This window comes from Schistocerca piceifrons, chromosome 2 (genome assembly GCF_021461385.2).
Source record: "Schistocerca piceifrons isolate TAMUIC-IGC-003096 chromosome 2, iqSchPice1.1, whole genome shotgun sequence".
Classification (NCBI taxonomy): Eukaryota; Metazoa; Arthropoda; class Insecta; order Orthoptera; family Acrididae; genus Schistocerca; species Schistocerca piceifrons.
This window is the reverse complement of record NC_060139.1, coordinates 636,650,326-636,674,348: the sequence shown is the minus strand read 5'-3', so window position 1 is coordinate 636,674,348 and position 24,023 is coordinate 636,650,326. Positions and strand designations below refer to the sequence as shown.

At 42.0% G+C, this 24,023-nt stretch overlaps 1 protein-coding gene across 1 annotated transcript in view; it reads left to right on the top strand.

Moving 5' to 3' along the window:
• LOC124775683 (neuroligin-2-like) overlaps nt 1-24,023 on the top strand; it is a 327,437-nt gene that overhangs the window by 36,598 nt on the left and 266,816 nt on the right. Inside the window, exon 2 of the mRNA XM_047250511.1 lies at nt 17,529-17,712. Coding sequence (XP_047106467.1) covers nt 17,529-17,712 — 184 coding nt within the window. The remainder of the gene's footprint in view (nt 1-17,528; nt 17,713-24,023) is intronic.

The window sequence follows — 24,023 nt, the reverse complement described above, 5'->3', positions numbered from 1 at the left end:
GAGTATAAAACAAACTCTCTTTAAATAGTTAAAAACCAATCCTTCTTGTTAAGTGTAATTAACGAATAAGAAGATGTTATAGTTCAACTAAGTTTCACTTTAAATACTGTTCCTCAAAACTACATTAACCCTAGGACGCCTAGGGGGGGGAGGGTTTCGTAGAATCCACAATTTTTTTATGTCCCCTGCTTTTGCCCAAGTACCTTTCATACTACATATTCCCTTTGAGTTACTGTTTGTTGGCTATTTTATGAAACGTTAGTGTCAATATATTTTATAGAAAATTCCTGCTTTGAAAGAAAAAAATAAATAAACTTATTATGGGTCTAACAAATCCCCCCCCCCCCTCCCCCTTAGACTTCGATGCTATAGAAAATTTCCCTTAGTAGGATATTGTATTTCACATCTCTACAACAATGCAAGTTAGTTTCTTGTTGGTTGGTATACTTGATATTCACAACAATCGGTTTACTTTCAGAGGAAGTGATTGTTGATGGCAGTCAGCTGTTATTTATCTTGTAAACTTGCAGTGAGTTAGTGCAGTTCCCTACTGTTCACACCCACACATAACCACAGACGATGACAGAGTTGAAACATCTTCAAAGAACATGGTACAGGAAGACAGAGTCAATATCTTAAAAGTAACGCGCGCACACACACACACACACACACACACACACACACACACACACACAGAGATAGAGAGAGAGAGAGAGAGAGAGAGAGAGAGAGAGAGAGAGAGCTAAAGAGCTTGCACGAGAAACAACAGACCTTACAAAAACTCAAGTAAAATTAATTAGTATGCTTCCTTGAATAATATATGATTTATTACACTTTGGATGCACAGTCGATCCAGAAGTTAAATAATTCAACATATAAATTATTTTAATTACTTATTAAAACATCCACAGCTTGCAAACCTTTCGTAGTACGCATATGTATCTTACAACAACAAATCTCCGCGAAAATTCCAACAAAGTAAAAACATAATAATTCTCTAATTATTTTACAGTTCACACACATTGGCTTATGTAAGAAATTAAATTTTTTCAGCTCTGAATTGCCTTTTCTACTTATTAAATTACATGCAGATCTCTTGTAAGCAGTATAAGAACAAATTATACGTCAGAACACGACTGTAGTTCAATGTTTGGAACATGCATTAAAATCATCTAAATAAACAGCAATTATCTGCAAAAACATTCACATAAACAGTTCAGCAAATCTAACAAACAAGTTAAAATGCACCATTAGTTACCACTGTTACAATCACGTCTAGTACTAGTCACCAAAACCGTAAGTTCAATATTCCTACCACTTCTGTAAGCACAATGTTTCTGACACTGATATTTTTCTGCACCTGTTTAATCTGTGTAGCTTATTTCAATACACGTAGCTGGCTCACTGACAACATTAAATTCATCTAGAGCATTACTGCTGATGAACTTGCAGTCTAAAGTAGATCAGGAATTAGCAAAGCTAGAAACGGCAATTTGGCAAAATGCAGTTTGCCATACATCTTGAAATTCATTTAGCATGGCAGTAAGATCAGAATCCCTGTTACTAGAACAGTATAAAATTCTGTCATCTGGCGCTGTTATACAGTGGAAAACTGTATTACCTCAGTAATATATATGACAATTTATTTGCCTTATTGCAGTAACATGTATTCTAATAATTAATACAGGCAATGCAGTTCTTGGAATTTCTATATGATTGTGAGATAAAGGATGAATAAGATGATCACTCGGGTGCCAGCTCTCGAATCTACTACCCACCTTTGTATGAGGTCGCTTCACCCCCAACGAACGATTCTGTTAATTTTAGATAAACGTATTCACAATAAATGTAGAAAATGACATTTCTGCTTTTAATCTCATTTCATACCTCTTCCTCCAGTAAGTGGAAATAATTAACTATCTCTAGAATTCAAGTGTTGTCACTAACCATTTTCCATTCTTTTGTCATAGTGGCGCATTGGCAGGCATTACGTGCAATATCATTAATCACATGATTTTTGTACTTCACCAACAAGATAACCAAATACTTCAAATATCTTGCTATCAGAAAAAGAAAATATTTTTGCAGTAAGCTTTTAATTAAACATACACGACGAACGTAAATATAATAAATAATATGAGGCTGAAGATTGCTTAGGAGTAAATCGCTGATTGGTAAAATCTTGTTTCCACTGACGTAAATATTATTCAAATCTTAATTAACAGTATAAAAGGCCAGTGCTTAAATAAGAATTTACGTAACATTGAGAATAATAATGCAGCCACGTAGGTGATTGTATTGTGTCTCTCTCTGCAACAATATTTATTTATCGGGGATTTACTACTATAATTTCAAACAAACCACACGTATTTCTGAGTTAGCCGTGTGTGTTGACAGCGAAAGTAATTATTACAACACGACCTATTACCTTTACTCTGGATTACTTGCCCTAGCAGCAGCATTGGTGGTTGTTAGTGCATATTTTAACCGCTACTACGGGTATGTGAAATAGATGGAGTGTCACGACGTATAAATATTTTCATCCACGATTCCCAGAGCAACAAACCGATACCTTGTATGAAGAACGAGCGAGCGAGAGAGAGAGAGAGAGAGAGAGAGAGAGAGAGACGGTATAGCATGTACGTTGTGTGTGTGTGTGTGTGTGTGTGTGTGTGTGTGTGTGTTTGTACTCAATAAATTATAAATAATTTTGTCAAAGCGTTTACTTTCGAGACGTAGACTTTTTCTTGTTGTACCACCTTCTTTGAAGATGTTTCAACTCTGTCACTGGCTTTGGTTGTGTCATGCGGCTTAACTAGAAGAGAAGTTATCGTGTATACTAAGAGAAATTATGAAGTGTAAATGTTGTATTTCAATTAAACAGTCAAAATACCTTCTCCCTTAATGTCTGCTTAATTTGTTTGCCGTTTGGCTGTGTTGTGTGTGTCAGTGTGTGTTTTCACGATGTGTAATTTTATTAACTGTTGGTATTTAATAGTCTATGAACGTTTAGAGAGGCTTCGTACCATGGTCTCGAATGATAAACATTGCAACTTTTGTATACAGTTGATGCTGTGCATAGGTTGTAGGAGGCCTGTAACAATCTTAATAAAAGCAATAAATGTCAATGAGTATCACTGATTAATTTCTTTAGAGTATAAGATGAAGCATTAACGTTGTCCTCCATAAAATAGAGCTGGAGGGCCACTTAGACATCTGTAATGTGGCTTACGCTTAAAGTAGGTATAATGAATTACATTCCTGCAGTAAATCATAATGCCTAGTTATTTGTGTGTTTTCGTGATTGGCATATCATATTTTAGCTTTCGTATGTATTGCGGTCACATTAGTTTTACGACGTTGATCGTTTGGATCTAATCTGTAACGTCAGCTGCAAATCGTTTCCTTTGTACCTATCTAATTTCGAAATGGCATTTGGGTACTCATTTTCGAGTTTTAAATCTAGTTCTTGACACCAGTTTGATATAAAAATTGCAGTTTTAGTATTGCGGATGCATTCGTGCAGCTTTGGAAAGACTACTGCGACATTTGACATGTATGGTACATGCTATAGATAATTAATTTGTGGATCTGTTGTGTCTTGCACACTGGCGCAATACCGAACTTCGAACGTTTTGCCAGTTCACCCATCTGTTCACCAACACAAGCAACAGGAGCATAAAAGCAGCATTTAATTTTATTTTACTGTTCTGAAATTTTGGGGAACAGTGTTTAAAATAAAACTTATCTTCAGGAACTACATGTTCGTAATTCATTATTTACATTGTATAAGCAAATATTATGATTTTACTATTTATGGAGAGTATGTTATATATGCATTCTAATATTGCATAGCATATGGTACATGTTCAATGAAATTTAAGGTTATGATTCGTGAGCCGGTCCACAAATGATGTTTGAAGTCCGTAACGAAAACATATTCACAACATTTTCGTCATTTTACACAATTTAGATACTTTTTAAATGAGTGACGTATTTTCTGATAGATATCTTAGTCCATTCGAATACATTTCATGAAAGACTAGATGGAGCTACATTGTATTTAGTTCTTTTATTTTAAGGGTGGCTAACATACTAGGTTCTGATTGGAGTGCTACATTATGCAGCGTGTGGAAAAGGAAGTGGGGAGAGAGGATGTGGTTGGTTTTGTTACATTTTCCGCCAGTGCAATTGACCTAATTCTTCCATCTTGGTTTCTGGTTGGTTGGATGGATGTTTGATTTTACTACTAGTGTGGTTGGCTGGAGGAGAAGAGTTACGGAACGATTACAAAGTGAAACTGGATCATTTGGGGTTTTTAAAGTTCATATTATTTATTTACGTACTGAAACTGTAGGTCAGTAATGTGTACGTGTATTCATGCAAGTGCCAAAAGAAAGTTTTAACAAGTAATCGAATGAAAAATGTGATGCCAAGGGGAAGGGAGGGGCTAAGAAGCAAAATTGGACTAGTTCTGCAACCTTGGATTCCTTTGAAATTTATTTATTTTAGTTGTTTAATATAAAAAGGATAAAGCTCGCGGTTAATTTCAGTGAGGAGATAAGGATACGGGTGTAGAGGTAGTGTGCTGGGCTCCCACACAACCTTTACAATCGTGAATGCTACTTCATGAAAGATAAGAGTCCAATGCTATTACGGAAGTGCTGAGGGCGGCAAACCTTGTAACTGTTAAATACTAAAGTTCTTGTGATTAGGTGACGATAAATTTTACAAGTACATCTGATTTTGTTCAAAATCTAAAGTTTACCAGGCTTGTTGTTGAAATACTTGCAAGTTCGAATACCATCCTGCATAAGAGTTAAAGCCTATGAACGAAGTGTCGACAGTTTTTTAAGTTTTCAGAACTCCTGCATGAATTTTATAATTCCACGTTTACCTAGAATTATAAACTGTATTGCATGTTTGTGCTACTATATAAAGATTATTTGAAGACTTATACTCACAAAAATTATCACATTAATCCATCACACGTGGACACACAGTTCCTCGTCAAAATACTGTCGTGCTGAGAATACTGCCAGTATTGGAGAAACTAGACGAACGGAGGATAATTGGGAAAGTGGTCCTTGGTATACTCTCTAATAATGGTACCGAGTAGATCGAACCGATATACTGACCATTAATTGCATGTGCGAGTATCTGTAAGAAAATGAAACTGTGATGAAGCCTAAAAAATATTTCGAAGATGTAGTTCATAATATAGTTAACCGTGGAAATAGTGCAGTAACATAGATATAAATTAGAATAAAGTAGGCACGCCGCTTTTCTTGCCTGTCTTCATCGGCTACCAGGGAACACTGACTGCCCAGGTAAATAATAACTATCACGTGGATGCTGTGTCGGAATTAACATGTGACTAAGAGTGATTGGTTGCTCCCATACAATATAGTTAAACGTAGAAGGAATCAAAGTTATTCAAAATATTATCATTCTTTAAGTACGGCCGACTGCTTCACGTAATCTACATACTTCCGTTTTCTATCAAAAAATTTCCGCTTACTCAAATAGATTCTAAACGTGAAATTTTTCTTTTCTGTAGTGAATTACATGATTTTCAGTCAGGCTTGTGGTTCTGTGCCTGTGTTATCGCAGCTACGAGGTTAATGCATATCTGGAATTATTTAAATTAAGATGTTCCTCGAACCTCTAACTGAAGGACCTACCAGTCGGCCCTATTTATGTTTTAGGAAAAACATATTTAGTACAGTAATTGGAAGTTATTACAGGAAACCACTTACTGTGTATGTTTTCCTCTCAGGTTATAAGAAATAAATTATCCAGCGACGATGTTTCGGATCTCATACGCTGGCCAGTTTTCTTCGAGATGGAAACTCAATACGTCAATATACCTTAAAATATCATTTCATTAGACTGATCAGTTGGTTGAAGCGTTATAACTTCCCACATAGTTCCTATCAGGCTAACAACATTTTCATTTCTTAATATTCCTTTATTGATTGCATAAATAAGTTTCGTTTCACGTCCATTTTGGTAAGCAGCTCAGTGTATAAATGCGTATTCCTCATTCTAGGGTTCTTTTGAAAGGAAATGCTTATTTGTACATACGATACAGCACAGGGTGAAACGCAGCAGATTTGTGCTAAAGTGCGTGGCTTGAGTTTTTAACAGGGTCCAGTTACGTCGTAGGTGTTCTGTAAATGTAAAAAATAATGTTTCTCTTTTTTCAAGTCAGTAAATGATCCACAAATGGTAAAATGCTATCCTCTGCGTGGTGTAAGGTAATCCGTATTTTATGGTGCACACTATCTAAATCAGAACCTGATCGAATTCGACGGTGCCACCATCGTATAATATGAACAAATTATCCACATATATATTCCACAGAAACAGTCTACAAGTTAAGAGACGGGCAGACATTTTCAAAAGTATCTTTATTTTCCAAAAAGTCATGGAAAGAAATGAAATACCACATTCAGAAAATCAGGCATAGTCGCATTCACAAACGCTCACGATGTATCTACCCACTCTTTCAGACAGGAGAAACACTATTAATAAGAAAATTTCAATGCACAAATACGAGTCAGTCTGAAACAACCGCTGGCCAAGCTTCAGCCTAAATTACCGTGAAATTAACTGGAACTGGAAGCGCAGCCCAAATTACGTAAAACTCGATCGTTTAAAAACGTAAACATCAGCAGATTAACGTCATAGCACAACGCTGGTCAAGCTGCAGCTTCTATTAACTTCAAAACGGCACTGAACGCACCCAGCGAAAGTTATTACTTAAATTTTCGATTATTTAAAGATAATAATAATGGCTCTGAGCACTTTCTTTGGTCATCATTCCCCTAGAACTTAGAACTACTTAAACCTAACTAACCTAAGGACATCACACAACACCCAGTCATCACGAGATAGAGAAAATCCCTGACCCCGCCGGGAATCGAACCCGGGAACCCGGGCGTGCGAAGTGAGAACGCTACCGCACAACCACGAGCTGCGGACTACTTAAACATAACCATCCTAAGGACATCACACACATCCACGCCCGAGGCAGGATTCGAACCTGCGACCGTAGCGGTCAAGCAGTTCCAGACTAATGCGCCTAGAACCACTCGGCCATACTGGCCGGCAAAACACAGTACTGGTCAGTTCCCAGTTTCAGTCATCCTCAAACCGGTACTGATGGTGCCTACTCAAAAACGTTGACGTAGAATTCAAGTGCCACGGCAAGTATCAATTTTCCGAAACACCACTGCTGGTCAAACTCCAACTGTACCGGTGTTAATAGCGTAACTTCAGTAGCCGTGAACCAGTCCAAACCTTTTAATCGCACACAGACGCTGTTCCGGGTTCAGATCCAGTTAGTGTTACTATCAAGGACCGAAGCAGGACCAACGGCTGCCACACATCAACAAAATATACAGTTTTGAGACAGAACTAATCGAAGCTCGCACTAGCCCACTTGCTCAAACGATCGTCGCAGATCGGTGTTAACTTTATAGTCGCCTGTCTCCCCACATGCCACACGTCTTCATTACCTAGTCGCCGTCGGTCTCACGACCAATCTTAATACTTCATAAAACGGTACTTACTTGAGTGACAAGTTCAGTTGGCCCCTGGCCTCGGTGGCCTTGGCCTCAGTTACAGTCGCGTGCTCTTCAGGGGCGGCGACCAGGCGCGAAAATTTCAACATGCCACGCTCGTGGTGAAGGGCTGTACCGTCACAGAAAATACAGACGACGGATACAAGTGTTTCAGCAGAATTGCATGACAACAATGCTCATGCTGGCAGTGAAAAACTGATTTCGTTTAGGAATTCGAACCCTCGAGTTTGCGAGTCTGCAACAAAGATGTTGTTGACCAGTGCTACCCTTAATTAGACAGTATATGAATAAGCAATTGTGAGGATAAAATTTTCAGTTATACACGACTGTATTTTGATTTGAATTTCGAGTGTGGTATTATATTCAGCATCTGGCAGTGATTAGTATCTCCCGTCCAGCCTGAGTATCGATCTGGAGGACGGCCAGAGATACTCAAGCTTCATTCTCCGGCTGCAGGTTGCACCCGCGAGTAGTGCCGCCGCAGCAGCAGACATATCACGTGGGCCCAGCCGCTGAAGCGAGAGTGACGGCAAAAACAGCGGCCCGACACATGCCAGTCAGTCTCATTAGTTCCCTGAAGTCCCTAATACGCACCATCGATTGGTAGAGTGACTGACGTTGTCTGTATTACATTTTGATTCGGATTATGCGCTGGAATGTTTGTGCACGCCTGTGACGATTTCGCTACACTCTCGACTCAGTTTTATGTCTAGAAGTATTTTTTAAATTTATTTTATATGTCTAGTCCTGTATGGCCAAACCGAGGAGCATATCTGCATTGTAAAGAAACGGATCAGTAAATGATATTAACATCAGAAATGTAATCCATACCTATTACAAAAATGGTTGTTTGTATGTGTGTTTGTATGCTTGTTCCACGTGTCCTCCTAAACACAGACATGTTACTGACTCTTCTTCCTATCATACATGAATCGCTGTTGGGGTAAGAACCACCTACCGTCCAAAGGGACAGGAGAGGGGGTGAAAATGTAGCGTAGTCCTCGAACCCTGAATTCCCAGACTTTATTCAACCAGTATTTGAAATGAGAACTCTTAGTGAATTGCAACTAACTCTACACATAATTTCACACTTTCACGAATTTTTTTTCTCGGTGACAACTCCTGTAAAGTAATGAAGGGAAATAAATTTAACGCTTACTACTTTCCCGCTGTTGATATATTATAATTACCTTTTAAGGCCTGGCGTTATAATTTATTACTCCTTTACCACAAACTGTATTCGCGACACATTTTTTCAGACAGTATGCACATATAGAACTGAATTTAACTCCAACATTACATCATTGCGCGACACATAGTTCAGGACAGAGGAGATCACAGAAAATTAAATGTGTAAAAAAGCTGCCGCATCATGTTTGACGCTTAAATTTATTACTTATTTTCCACCAATCCAAAAAATCGCAAAAAATGTCACACACAGTATCCGAGTACATCGGTGAATGGAGCTACAGTATTATACCATTGTACGACTCATACTGCCGGCCGGAGTGGCCATGCGGTTCTGGGCGCTACAGTCTGGAACCGAGCGACCGCTACGGTCACAGGTTCGAATCCTGCCTCGGGCATGTATGTGTGTGATGTCCTTAGGTTAGTTAGGTTTAATTAGTTCTAAGTTCTAGGCGACTGATGACCTTAAAAGTGAAGTCGCATAGTGCTCAGAGCCATTTGAACCATTTGAGCCATGACTCATACTCTGGTGATATGACGTCATAAAGGGTGATATGCGTGAAAAATTGCCGCATCGTGATGACGTTTTAATTTCTTACTTCATTGTTACTAACTCCATTATCAAAACGTTTTGCAGACAGTATCTATATATGCTGCTGAATGTAACTACATTATCATACGACACATAATTCAGGAGATATGACATCGTAAACCCTAAGCCAATGCGAGACGCTGTGTATTACGAGCGTGGACACACAGCTATAAACAAACATCTGAGCAACGCCGGGTTTCTCTGCTAGTAGTACCTAAAATAGATAAGGAAAGGAGAAAAAACATGAAAGAAGATGTACACGAATACCATGAAAATGAGAGGATGCTACCGCATAGGGTGGTCAGAAACTAAAGAGCTTACGGGGTGTTGCAGGGTACGCTGTGCTGACTAACAATTGTTAAGAAAAAAAATCGATACGTGGCACCGTTTCCAAAGTAATTAGCGTTGAAATTAGCCAATAAGGAAGTTTTGCCCGCAAATTCAAGCGGCACGCCAGATACAATTTGTATCAGTTGTTCTCAAGGTGTAGGTGACAGCGCACTAGACTGTTCAGCCTTGGTTCGGGTTTCATCCTCACTACCGTTCCTTGTCCACTTTTAATATTGCTCTTTTGCTCTGTTTGAACCGTGATTTATTTCCAAAGAATATACTTAAGAATTTATTTTATTTACTAGCGATTCATCAAGAACATTAACATTTAATAACACTATGTAAGCGTGGAAGTAGTTGCCAGGGAGTAACTGATGAAATCATAAACAAATGGAAACTTTACTCACTTTAGTGCCTAAAAGCATTTTTTAAAAGAAACAGATTTAAAATTATAATCAGAAAGCACCCTCTAAATACCAAGTTACAATTTATTCAGAGGCACAAAGAATCAAGTTTTGACTATATGAGTTTCTGGTTAGAGTACCTTGCCACTCCCTTTTGACACGGCTATAGTTACGACCGCTCACAACAGCCTCTGAAAAACTACACTGGTGCAAATCTGCAACACACCAGATTACTTTAAACTAAAGGTTTTAACAATTTACACAAGCACACAAACTATGCATCCCCCTAGGAGGGATGGAAATGGTACAAAACACCAAAAATTAAAATGTTAACTTTGCCACCGAAGGTGCGACTTGATTTTAACTTCTAAGAAAAGTCTTGCGGTGAAAGGGTCGCAACTTTATATACTAAAATGATCATTTAAATAAAAGCCCATGAAATGCAATCTTATATAAAATTCTACAAGCTTGGCTAAACAAGTTAAGATGCTCTACAGGACACAGAAACAGCCTATCAAGGTGATAGGCAACATCAAAACATGTTTCAGGAATTAGGCCATTACACTCCAAGCAATAAATTCGTTAACACACCAAATCCGACAAATATGACAGAGGCAGCTACTAACGTACGGTAGATTGATAGGGAGATTACCGAACAACCCGAACCGCAGGTTGCTCCGACCCACCCCTACTCAACAAGGGTAAAACGGACCACCCAATTTATAAATAACTACCTTCCCCCGGGTAGGCAAACGGAGAAGAATGGTGGGACGACCCCAAATCAAAACGGCTGGTGATCTCACCAAGAAAACAAGTAGAATTTAACTAGATTAAATCAAACAACATATCACGAATCACTTAACTTCTAATAAACTGCGATTTCTCGAGAAGACCTGGCGCAGCACCCCCTAAATCGCTCTCCCGAACCGTCCGCTGCCAGCCGCTTCAACGGACGCATGACGGTGCGCCGATCTCCCGTCTCACTGCGTCGCGGCTCGCACCGGCCACACCTATGTTGTGGGTTGACTCCTGTTGATTTCGTGGCGACCGCGAAGCCACTACCCCTCGCTATACGCCGTGGCCCACTGGACTCACGTGGCGAGCCCACGTGCGCCGACGCTCAAGACGGACAAGTCATCTTGTGTCTCAGTGCGCGACCGACCAACCGATCGATCCAACCGCCAATGACCATTGCCTGAGCAAACTCGAGCAGACTTGTGGCCTAACGCGCAGACTCAGATGCAGAAACTAAGCCTAGACCGGGCGACCACTGGCTTGGTTCTCTTACTGGCGGAGTGGAAAGACTCTCTCCTTCTGCCAGCTTTAAAGGTTGATCCGAACGAAAGACATACTAGCACTCCGGACGACAGATAGACACTAACTGCCTCACAAATGCGGACGAGGGACAGACTAGCAAGCTGGAGACGAGAGACTGACCCAGACAGACTGACTGACTGGCGAGCTCATAGCGCCCCTTAAATGCAAGTGAACAGGCAACCTTTCCCCTTTCCCAACACAGGGAGACACCAAAGCTGCGACTGCCACAGCGGCGCCACCGCCAAAAACGGAGGGCGACTGCTTCACACTACGCGCTGCGGCGCGCTCTTCAAAACAGCAGTTTTTAACGCGGCTCACGGTTTCAGAAAACCAAACGAGAGAAGCGATTGGCGCCACCGCTTCTTGCCAGCAGCTCGAATTTCCGACCGTAACTACCTGATTGCCTAAATTAAATGCTAATTAACTGGACAAGGCGGGATGCATCGACTATTTATCTTAAGCATTATTTTTGAGCACCCTTACGAGCTGTTCAACAATAAGATACAAGAAATTACTTTAACTTTCGTGTTAGAGCTGCTCGACAGAATATATCGAGTCAGCCACGTGGAAATTCCTCACTTTTGAATTGAAAATGGGAGGGCTACTAGTTACATTACGTAATTATAGAGGTAGCTTACTAAAAATGGATGCAGCAGAATACTAGGCGTCTTTCTGCACAAGAGCCAAGGAGGTGCGTTCCAAATACAGATTTATATCTGCTATTGATTCAGTGAAAGCTGATAATTCTCGGGAATAATCTCATAGTGTTAACAGCACCGATATTAAAGAAAGTAAATTTGAGAGGCCAGTGCAAGGACCCCTGGTCTAATGAATAGGTGTCAATAAGAGTCTCGCGAGCTTACATGACTTATTGTTCAAACTGCCACTTTCTGAGACAGAAATACCGAAGTGTAATGCCGTATGTCATAACTAAAACAAACAAAGTACATTATTTTTCGTATCGGACTGCCTTATATTGCAAACTTTGTTACAGTGGTAAATATATCGGCGTTCCGTTTTAAACAAGGTCCTAAACAAGAACTACCATGACAGCTTTCTATCCAAACACCTAAGAATTAAAATCTCGTTCAGGCTCATTAGTCTTACCACGTTCTCTGTAATCCAAATTTCAGGTATAGTTCAATTGTGTTTTAGAAACCGTCAAAAATTGAGTAGTCTTGTGATTTAACATCAGTTTATTTCCTACTATCAGTGAAGTTGAACTGAACTATTTGCTAAGCTACCTTTGTTGTGCTGTACATCCTTCACCACCAACATACTGCCATCAACAAACAGACATGCTTTAGACTCACAAGCCATATGTGAAGACAAATTATCAGGACATCTCTTACACTAGACGAGGGTATCCCTCATAGAATACCTTCTGTGCATCATAGTTACCTAAGAAATAACAATTGTAATACGACCAATAGTATTGAAATGATTTGACTGTCTATAGAAACGAACTGAGTAACTAATACTGACTATGAACTAATACAGTAAATACTGGTAGTGCTTGTACTATTTCAGCTGCTGCCACTAATTGTAACAATAATAACAAAAAAAAATATTCAAATGGTTCTGATCACTATGGGACTTAACTTCTGAGGTCATCAGTCCCCTAGAACGTAGAACTACTTAAACCTAACTAACCTAAGGACATCACACACATCCATGCCCGAGGCAAAATTCGAACCTGCGACCGTAGCAGTCGCGCGGTTCCAGACTGTATGTAGCGCCTAGAACAGCTCGGACAGTCCGGCCGCCTTAATAATAATAATAATAATGTTGACCATAGTAACAATAACGATATTGCCAGATATAGAAGGAATTTTAAGCGTAGAAAATATATGTTTTCTGATCTAGTGAGTTCTAGGGAGATGAAATTTAGGAAGACTGAATCAATTAAAAATTAACGGAAATGAGGTAGGTCTGGTTGAAAAAAGGATGTGCAAGGATAGCGAGTGCGATGTAATTATTGTTTCTTTAGCAGATATGTCTTCTGTAGGTGGGGATGTTATTCATTTCCCTAGAATATTGTGGGAGGGTATTCCAGAGTCAGGTTCCTGCTAGAGACGAGGACTTCGAAAAAGCGGCTGAAAGATGAAGGGGGAGAGAAAGGATTTTGCTCTGATGAGAACGGGTTTTTCTGCCATGTTGCACAGACAATAGCGATAAGATAGCAGAGAGAAATAGGAGACAGTGTATGTCAGCGAGACATTACAGAGGACAGAGGATACGGTAATCGAAGCGCTTGTGTGCAGGTAGCTGAGATAGCAGTACGTGTGATGGTGAGATAAATCCAAGAATCGAACATCACAGATACAACGAACACAGACATTCATAGCCGGTTCCAAGCACCGTGAACTATCCTGAAAAAGAGCTTGCAGGAAAACGTCACTGTAATCAGACATTCTAAGTTGAAGTGCTTGTTTTGCAGGTCGAAAGGGAAGAGCTTTTCATATTTTTGTAGAGCAAAGAGATATTCTGATGCTTTCTTGCCCGTTGCAGTTACATGCTCATTATAATTCTGATTTTCAGTTGTTTTTTTTTATTCCTAGATTTTTTGTCGAAGGCGAGAAATTGATATTTGTCACGTGCATGTTTAGAGGTGTTAGAGATTCCCGATAGTTTGGGCTAATGAGCCTAGTATGACCAACTAGTAGTACCTGTTGGGTTTTGGATGGGTTGATATTGACGGGAAAAAAATCACAGTACCAAGTAAGAGTTGTGCGGCATAACCTGAAGTTGATGATATCTATTCAAATTTTGCACTTGTCACATAAGGGTCGCCCTATAAGGATGCAGATCAGATTGCTTTAAATACACAGTGCAACGTACGTAGCGTTAGTTTTAATTCAGATTGGACATGGTGAGATGACGTTAGGCAAGAATGCCTTTGAGGATACAAAAACGCCGTTGTCAACACCTCACTGTGTTTGAACGAGGTCGTGTATTACGGCTGCGAGAAGGTGGATGTTCTTTCTGTGCTATTGTAAAAGGACTTCGCAGCAGTGTACCAACGCACATGGTTGCTGGCAACGGTGGCAACGAGAATGTATGGTCCCTAGAAGACCCGACTCTGTGGCAGTGTCGAGTGGGAGGAACACGTGTCCGGCGTATGGCTCTGGCGCATTGTACAGCTTCTGCGGTAGCCATTTGAGCAGCAGTTGGAACCGCGGCGACACAAGGAACTGTTTCAATTAGGCTATTTCAAGGACAACTCTGCAGCATTCATTCCAGAGACCCAAAACAACCACCATATGCGACTACAGTGTTGGCAAGCGAGAGATCGTTGGAGAAGAGGATGGAGGTCTTTTGTGTTATGCAATGAAAACTGGTTCTGCCTCGGTGTCAATGATGGCTGTGTGTTGGTTAGAAGGAGGCCAATCAAAGGGAACTACCCTGTTTGCATGCAAGACAAACTAGACCTACACCTTGTGTTTTGGTCCACGGTGCAATTTCATATGCCAGCAGGAGCATTCTCTTAAGTATCCCACGCACCCTGACTTTGTTACTCAGTCTGGCAATTCGACCTTCTGTGCTGCCATTCATGAAAAGCGTTCCAGGGATGTTAACAAACAAGAAAACGTTTGCCCTCACGCAGTTATTGTACCCAATATGCTCTACTACTACACAACATCAACAACAAGTGTCGACATGTTGTATTGGCCTGCTCGATCATCAGATCTGTCTCCGATCGACAGCGTATGGGACATCAATAAGTCCAGCGTCATCCACAACCAACATTAACCGTCCCTGTGTTGAGCGACTAAGTGCAACAGATATGGAGCTCTATCCCACGACTGGTACCTGTACAACACAATTCACGCATGTCTGCATGCCTGCAGTCAACATTCTGCTGGTTACACCGGTTATTAATGTACCAGTATTTCACGTTTGCAGTGGTTAATCTAATGCTTACCTTAAACTGTGCTCTTGCAATGTTAATCTTATACATATCTAGACAAACGTATTCCTGAAATTTTATTACCCTGCATTCTTTATTTTTTGGTGTTGCCATTTTTTCCGTATATACGTACACGGCCGTTTTGCTCTTGTATCGTGTAACTGGAACCACCCCGGAAAAATAGTGCTCATCACGTCTTAATGGAACGCCCAGTGTCGGCAGATATGTAAATGCAACGAGAAACATTATGATAAGTGCTAGTCACTGTAATCAAAATTGTCACTGTAATCAAAATTGTCACAAAAGCATGTAGTTAGTTATTGTTAGAGGTATGTTTTTATATTCTAGTTAAAAACCAGCAAGTAACTGTGATAGAAAAAAGGTCACTATGGGGCCAGTAGCTCCTCGAATTGCTGCTGCATATCCAGTGCGATGCGGCAGAGAGATATACTGAACACGATGGTCTTCCCTCTCGATAATGCCACGTAGGCGTCCAGAGACCGGTATTCCTGCTACAGTATCTTTCCGCGATCGTCGCTGCCAGCAAGCACGTACGGTGGCTACATTTCTGGAAATTCTTTCTGCAGTATTAGGGAAGGAACATACAGCTTCTCGTAGTCCTTTTACGCGACCCGTTCAGACCTTGTAAGATACTAATAATGAAGTTTCTTGTAGTCTTAAAGGCATTCTTGACTGATACCAATTCACTGCGTCCAATCTCAAAGGTAACTAACACTCACGACAGTTACAGTTCTTACGAGGGTCATTCAGTAAGCAAGGAAACAGCTTTTTATGCTCCACCTGTTTCAGTTGGACATACGGCGATTTTTCTGTGGGATATCGTGGCTCTCGTTTCATGAATTTCCGATACGTGGCTGCAGCTTCAAATTGGCTTCTGTAACGGCGGTGCGTTCCTAGCTGAGAGCTTGACGGAAAGCAAGAGTATCGCAGATAGTCATAGACGCCTGCAGAATGTCTACGAAGATCCGGTAGTGAACAAAAGAAAGGGTGAGTCGTTGAACGAGGCCTCTCTCATCATCTCAATAAAGTGCACAAACCTGTCGGATCTCCCGCGTGCCGGCTGGCCGCACGCAGTTGTGTCTACTGCAGTGCTGGAACGTGCGGGCACTCTCATTCGAGATGATCGACGGATCACAATCAAATACCTCGCTAGTCAACTGGACGTCTCTGTTGGTAGTGCCGACACACTCGCTAAATAGTTCGGTACTCAAAGATGTGTGTCCACTGTATTCTTCGCCGCGTAACAAAATACCATAAAGAGCAACGGAGGAGCATCTGTGTCGAAATGCTGGCGTGTAAAGGGGCTGACAGCGACAATTTTGTCGAACCGTATACACGAGGGCAATCAATGTAGTGAGGTCACAACGTCACTCCTTCTAAGGAAAAGTTCAAAGCCACACCCTCAGGCTTCAAAGTCATGGCGACAGTCCTCTGTGACTCTGAAGGGTTATTACGTTCGAAGGTCTCCCTCATGGTGCATTGATAAACTCAGAAGTGTGTTGCGCCAGCGTAAGAGAATTGAAGAAATAACTTGAGCGTGTTCGTCACCACAAAAATGCCAACTATCTTATCCTAACCCGTGACAATACAAGGCGTCACAGGAATCTGCACACCCGAAAGGAGTTCACAAAACTTGATTACATTGTTCTTCCCCATCCGCAGCACAGCCCTGATCTCGCAGCTTACTTCCATCTGCGTGGCCCATTGAAGGATGCACTCCGCAGAAAGCAGTATGTGAATTTTTGGGAGGTTATTGAAGCAACAAGACGTTAGCTCCGACGTCAACCAGTAGAGCGGCTCCATGCAGGAATATGGGCCCTTTCAGTACCTTAGCGTAAGGCCGTCGCACTGAACGGAAATTATATTGAAAAATAGGTTTTGTAGCCGGAATATTAGGCAATAATTCTGCGTAATGGAATCCTGAATAAAGCCATCCCACTTTCAGGAAAGAAGAACCATGTTGCATCACTTACTGAACGACCCTCGTATTTAAAGCAATTCTGATTAGCATTCGCATAGTGGCGATACTGGCACCACTCTTATGCGATTGAGATGAACACAAAATAGAACTCATATATTTCCGTCAGTGTGTGTGAATCTACATGATTAATTACCCTTAAACTGGAAACAAACGAACAGCAGGGTGAGCGGAGATGTGTTTGTGTGTGATTTACCAGGGTACGCGGCTAGCGGACACCTTGGGGCCGGTGTGCCCGCAGAGGCCGCCAGACATCTCGAACCGCACGGCGGCGCTGCTGAGGATGCCCAGGGGTCGCTACCTGCAGCTGCGCAGGATGCTGCCGCTGCTGCGCAACCAGAGCGAGGACTGCCTCTTCTTCAACCTCTACGTCCCTGCCAGCGGTGAGTGTTCTCCGCTATTCTAAGCCTTCTGTTGCCCACAGTGGCTAAGTTTGACTGTGACTACATCATGTGTTTATGTTACTCTCCCATGTGACACATTTATTCAATATGTATAAATACAGACTGAAGAGACGAATAAAAGCTGTCACCCCCCCCCCCCCCCCCCCCGTCCACCTCCTCCAGTTTGTCGATGACACTGCCTTCCTTGCCCTTGCCCCCATCCTGCAGCGCTCCCAACACCTTCTCCAATCCCATATTGACCGGTTCACCGCTTTGTGCAACCAGTGGTTGCTCAAGGTCAACCCCTCCAAAACCCAGGCGATCATTGTAGGCAAAACCACCCCTTCCTTCCGCCTCCTTGCTTTCTATCTTACCATCTATGGCCGTCCTATCGCCCTCACTCTCACCCTTAAGTACCTTGGCGTCACTCTCGACCGTCACCTCTCCTGGACTCCCCATCTCCAGACAATCCAAGCCAAGGCACGCTCCCGACTCTGTCTCCTCAAGCTCCTTTCCGGCCGTACGTGGGGTTTGGACCCCTCCACCATCCTCCACACCTATAAATCCCTCATCCGCCCTATCCTTTGTTACGCCCATCCAGCCTGGTTCTCCGGCCCCCCTTACCTTTTATAAATCCCTCTCAATCCTTGAACGCCATGCTCTCCGCCTCGCCTATCGCATCTGTCTCGTCTCCCCCACGCAGATCCTGTATGATCTCATCCACTTACCCCACCTCCTCCTTTTCCTTGAAAGGATACAGATCCTGTACACCTCCTGCAAACTGGATCCTCCTCATCCGCTTGTCTCACCCATCCACTCCCACCCCCGCCTGCTGCTGCGCCTGTATTCCCACGTCCCACCTGGTCTCCATCTCTCCACCCTCATCACCCTCTCCCAAGGTGGCTTCCGCCAGCCCCCCTCCCTGATAATGTCCTCCTCCCCTCCATCTACCCCTCCTATCAACTTTGATCCTCTCCCCCCCACTTCCTGTGTCCTTTCCTTTAGGCACCCTCCCTCCCTTCTCTTTCCTTTTCCCCCATCCCCTCCCTCCTTCCCTTTTCCCCCGGACTTCCCCTTCCCCTTCCTCCCTTCCCCCTATCTCCCCTGCCCATGGCATCTGCTCTCCCCTCTCCCTCCCCCACCCCCCCTCCTCCTTTCTTGGCGGGTCCCCGGACTCGTACACGGTTAGTGAACTTTCGCGCGCCGGAGATCAACGCCTCGTGTTCTGTGTGTGCCGTCGTTTTGTGCTTAAGCGATTCAGTGTTATTCGTTTTGTGCACCTACGTTCACGTGTGACAATTTTCGTCTCTGTCTGTGTCCAAGTGTCTGAACAATTTTATCTTGGACTCTACGCCCGTGAACGGCACCTTGTACTTTAAAAAGTGTTTGTCTCCGTTTATATGTCCACCATGGTTTTTCTCTAAATGTCTTCATTTGTATATTTGTATTTCTCTGCGGCCAAAGAGCGGCGTCGTATGCTGCTGCAGGCCTGCCTGTAATACATGTTTCAAAATAACAATAAAGAAAAAAAAACGAATAAAAGTTGTTACCAAGGCCGGGATTCGAGCCCCCGTCTCTGGCTCACTAGGCAGATGCGCTAACTACTATGCCATCCTGGCACAGTGGCTTTACAGAACTGCCCTCGTGTGCGTCCCACCTCAATCCACATTCCCACCCACGCCTCAGTGCACTTGGTAATACGAAGAAAACGTGGACTCAAGCGTGAATGGTAATGTGGACGGAGGTGGGACGCATGCTAGGGCAGTTCTGTAAAGCCAGTGTGCCAGGATTGCGCTGTGGTTAGCGTACCTCCCTTAGTGAGCAGGAGAATCGCCTTCAGACTCGGTCTTGGTAGAAGTTCTCATTCTCCGTTTCAGTCTGCACATGTAAGACGTAGATGTTTGAGACTTGGAAAGGTCTCTGGAAGCGCAAAGCAAAAAGTTTCAGTTGATTGAAGCACCTGTGCCTTCGTTTCAGGCAGGGTCCCCAGCTCTGTTCGATTTTCAGGTGCTATTACAATACAGTTGGAGAGCAAATGCAAAGCTGTTCGAGTGTAGGGGGAATACCAAGTGAACTGAGTCGTGAATGGGAATTTGGACTAAGGGGTGAGGCATGCTAGACTAGTCCGTAAAGATATGCACAGTCACTGAGCCAGGATGGTTTACTGGTTAGCACATCTGCCAAGTGAGAGGAGACCCGTGTTTGAATCCCAAGCTCCGTTCAAATATCCATTCGTAGGAAGGTCTCTGGAACCATATAGTTCCAACTGATTAAAGCCCCTATGCCTGGGTGTCTGGCAGCATTCCCTCCTCCCCCCGCCGTCCCAATCACCACCTTGCGAGCCTGTGCAGTACAGGCCACATGTCCTGTTTATACACATTATGTGTCTCTAATACAGTGGTTTCCATTGCCTTATGCATCCTCATGCCGTTGATCATTGCTAATTCTTCCGACTTTAGGGGGAGTTTCCAACCCCAAGGGCAAGGTGTTGCACTGAGCATCAGTCCAATCCTCCGCCCCTTTGGACAAGGCCGTTGCCAGAATGAGGGTGACTTCTTATGCCGGAAGTCTTCGGATGCCAATGCTGATTATTAATTAAAATTAAGGCGGTGGCTGATTTGGACCTCGGGACCGAGACCGCTTTCATTACTAAGCGAAGGCGCTACCATTATCCCACGCCATAAGATAAGTTTTCTACCTCATAGAGGCCTTCAGTGAAGTGCACACACCTATCAGCACTATCATCTCTATTTAACAGTGCATTTCGCGTTTCGCTGTTAACGTTCTGCCTTTGCTTTCAGTGTCACTGAAGCTTGTTTTCTCTTTTCTATACACCGGATCAATTCTTAAGCTCAGCATTTCACTTTTTGTTTCTTCATGTTTCTCCCGTAGCCGTGCACTGCTATTCCTGCTTATTGCATTCATAAATGACGAATATTGCTGTATTTTTTCTATCCCTGAAAATTTTCTACGTCTTTCTCTCATCGATTAACTGAAATATTTCTTTTGTTACCCAATATTTCTCCACAATTACTTTCCTCGGAACTGTCATCTGTGATTGTACTTTGCAGTGATATCCATTCCCCTTTAACTAACTGCATACTGTGGTATTCATTTTCGCAGCATCTACAGCATTAGTTTAGTTGAAATGCATCTCATAGTGCATATAAACTTCAATATCCCACTTCCTTGTAGATTTATCCTTCTTAAAGACTCTAGTAAACTACACTCTGCTTTTCATCATTATTAAATGTTATCCTAGTCTGTATCTGAGCCTGACATTAACAATGCAACTATTTTGAGATTCGAGTCTATACCTGCACCCTACTATCCAGATGCTTGTTTAGGTATCTCTGATTTAAAAAACTGGAATATTCCTTCATCTTCAGACTGTCCCTAGTATACCTCCGCCTTTGTCATTCTCGAAGAGTGTAATCGGTAGCTTGTAAATAAACTGGTTCCTGAAGTACAAATCATATTCCTGCACTCCTTATCGTTCAGAGTAGAGACAAAATAAAGGTAAAATGATTGTCTTACTGATTTAAAGACATGTATTTACAAACTTACTATTTTGCTTCTGCTGTTAATATAGAGGAGGAGAAATAAAGAAGCAGATGACACATAAGTAAATGTACTTTGGGTAACGTATATTCTGTTTCGAGAGGCGCAGTTACATTGCTGTTTACTGACAAAATTAAATTCGAATGCTTATTACTAAGGCAATATTACTCTTCCTGCATATTAACACAGTCAAACACTAATTACTATTTCATTATGTGCATAAGTTTCCTGTGCAATGACTACATCGATGAATTTATTGTGGGTTTTCGTTCGCCTTTTATTGGAAGACTTAAGTATGATCCCTGTTATATAATGAACATGCAGGAATGCAAGTGTTTTCTAAATGAAAATTAGTTGTTGTTGTTGTGGTCTTCAGTCCTGAGACTGGTTTGATGCAGCTCTCCATGCTACTCTATCCTGTGCAAGCTTGTTCATCTCCCAGTACCTACTGCAGCCTACATCCTTCTAAATCTGTTTAGTGTATTCATCTCTTGGTCTCCCTCTACGATTTTTACCCTCCACGCTGCCCTCCAGTACTAAATTGGTGATGCCTCAGAACATGTCCTGCCAACCGATCCCTTCTTCTGGTCAATTTGTGCCACAAACTCCTCTTCTCCCCAATTCTATTCAATACCTTCTCATTAGTTATGTGATCTACCCATGTAATCTTCAGCATTCTTCTGTAGCACCACATTTCTAAAGCTTCTATTCTCTTCTTGTCCAAACTACAGATCGTCCATGTTTCACTTCCATAAAACTACTTTCAGAAATGACTTCCTTATATTTAAATCTATACTTGATGTAGACAAATTTCTCTTCTTCAGAAACGCTTTCCTTGCCATTGCCAGTCTACATTTTATATCCTCTCTACTTCGACCATCATCAGTTATTTTGCTCCCCAAATAGCAAAACTCCTTTACTACTTTAAGTGTATTCTTTCCTAATCTAGTTCCCTCAGCATCACCCGACTTAATTCGACTACATTCCATCATCCTAGGTTTGCTTTTGTTGATGTTCATCTTATACCTTCCTTTCAAGACACTGTCCATTCCGTTCAACAGCTCTTCCAAGTCCTTTGCTGTCTCTGACAGAATTACAATGTCATCGGCGAACATCAAAGTTTTTATTTCTTCTCCATGGATTTTAATACCTACTCCGAACTTTTCTTTTGTTTCCTTTATTGCTTGCTCAATATATATATTGAATAACATCGGAAATAAGCTACAACCCTGTCTCACTCCCTTCCCAACCACTGCTTCCCTTTCATACCATTCCACTCTTATAACTGCCATCTGGTTTCTGTACAAATTGTAAATAACCTTTCGCTCCCTGTATTTTAAACCTGCCACCTTCAGAATTTGAAAGAGGGTATTCCAATCAACATTGAACTCGAACAACAAGCAATCGGGCGTCCCCTGGAAACGACCTAGTCGGCCAATCCTGCAAACACCGGAGCACCAAAACCAAAGATGACAAAACAACTCTCCGAAGAGATTCAAAAAAGGCCTTTATCAAGACCATTACTAGTGACAACTTCCTGCAATATTGAAGGCTTATCTGTAAATAAAGAAATTTTATTATCTGACTTGTGCAAACGAAACAACTGTGATGTTTTAGTGTTACAAGAAACACACAGAGCACCAACTAGCCATAGACCAAAAATACAGGGCATGAAATTAGTTCTTGAGAGACCACACGAAAGGTACGGAAGTGCTATATTTGTGAAACCGAACTTAGACGTACGCTCCTGTGCTCTGACCTGCGAAGAAAACATAGAAATCTTAACTATTGAGCTACATTCATGTACTGTAACATCCGTGTACAAACCACCCGGTGCGAGGATCAAATTTACGGAACCGGGAAATTTCCATTCAAAAAACATGAAAGTTGTACTAGGAGATTTTAACTGTCACGGTCTCGCATGGGGTTATAAAGAGACAAATGACGATGGCGAAATGCTGGAGGCCTGGGCAGACCAGACTAAACTGAAATTGATACATGACCCAAAGTTGCCTGCATCATTTAACAGCGGAAGATGGAAACGAGGATATAATCCAGATAACATCTTTGTCTCCGAAAAGGTATCCCTGTAAACTGTAAAGCAAATCGAGGACCCAATTCCAAGATCGCAACACAGAGCAATAACTTGCTGCATTACTGCAGTAATCAAATCAGATGTAATGCCCTTCAAGAGACGCTTCAATTTCAAAAAAGCTCATTGGGAACTTTTCACAGAGGACCTTGATAAGGAGATCCTGGAAATTAAACCAGAGATACAAACATATGTAACTTTTATAGACCTTGTCAAGAAAATCTTTCGTCGGCGCATACCTAGAGGGTGCCGCACCCAGTATATCGCTGGACTCAATGGTAGCAGCAAGGAAGCTCTGAAAAAGTATGAAGAACTGTACAATAAGGACCCCTTCTCAGAGGAAACGATCCAGGCAGGTGAGGCACTGATGTCTGGTATCTCCGAAGCGAGAAAGGAAAAGTGGTGCAACATCCTACAAGAGACGGACATGAAGCACAGCAGTAGGAAGGCATGGAAACTGGTCAAAAGTCTCAACAACGACCCAACAGAACCACAACCAAATTACAGTGAAGTTACACATGATCAGATAGCTCACCAACTACTCATGAACGGAAAAACTAAAAGGAAGATCAGGAATGGCAAAATTAAAAGAAAATTGAACGAGGAGATTAGCTTCCTAGCTCACCCGTTCTCCATTCAGGAGCTACAAGATTTGAAA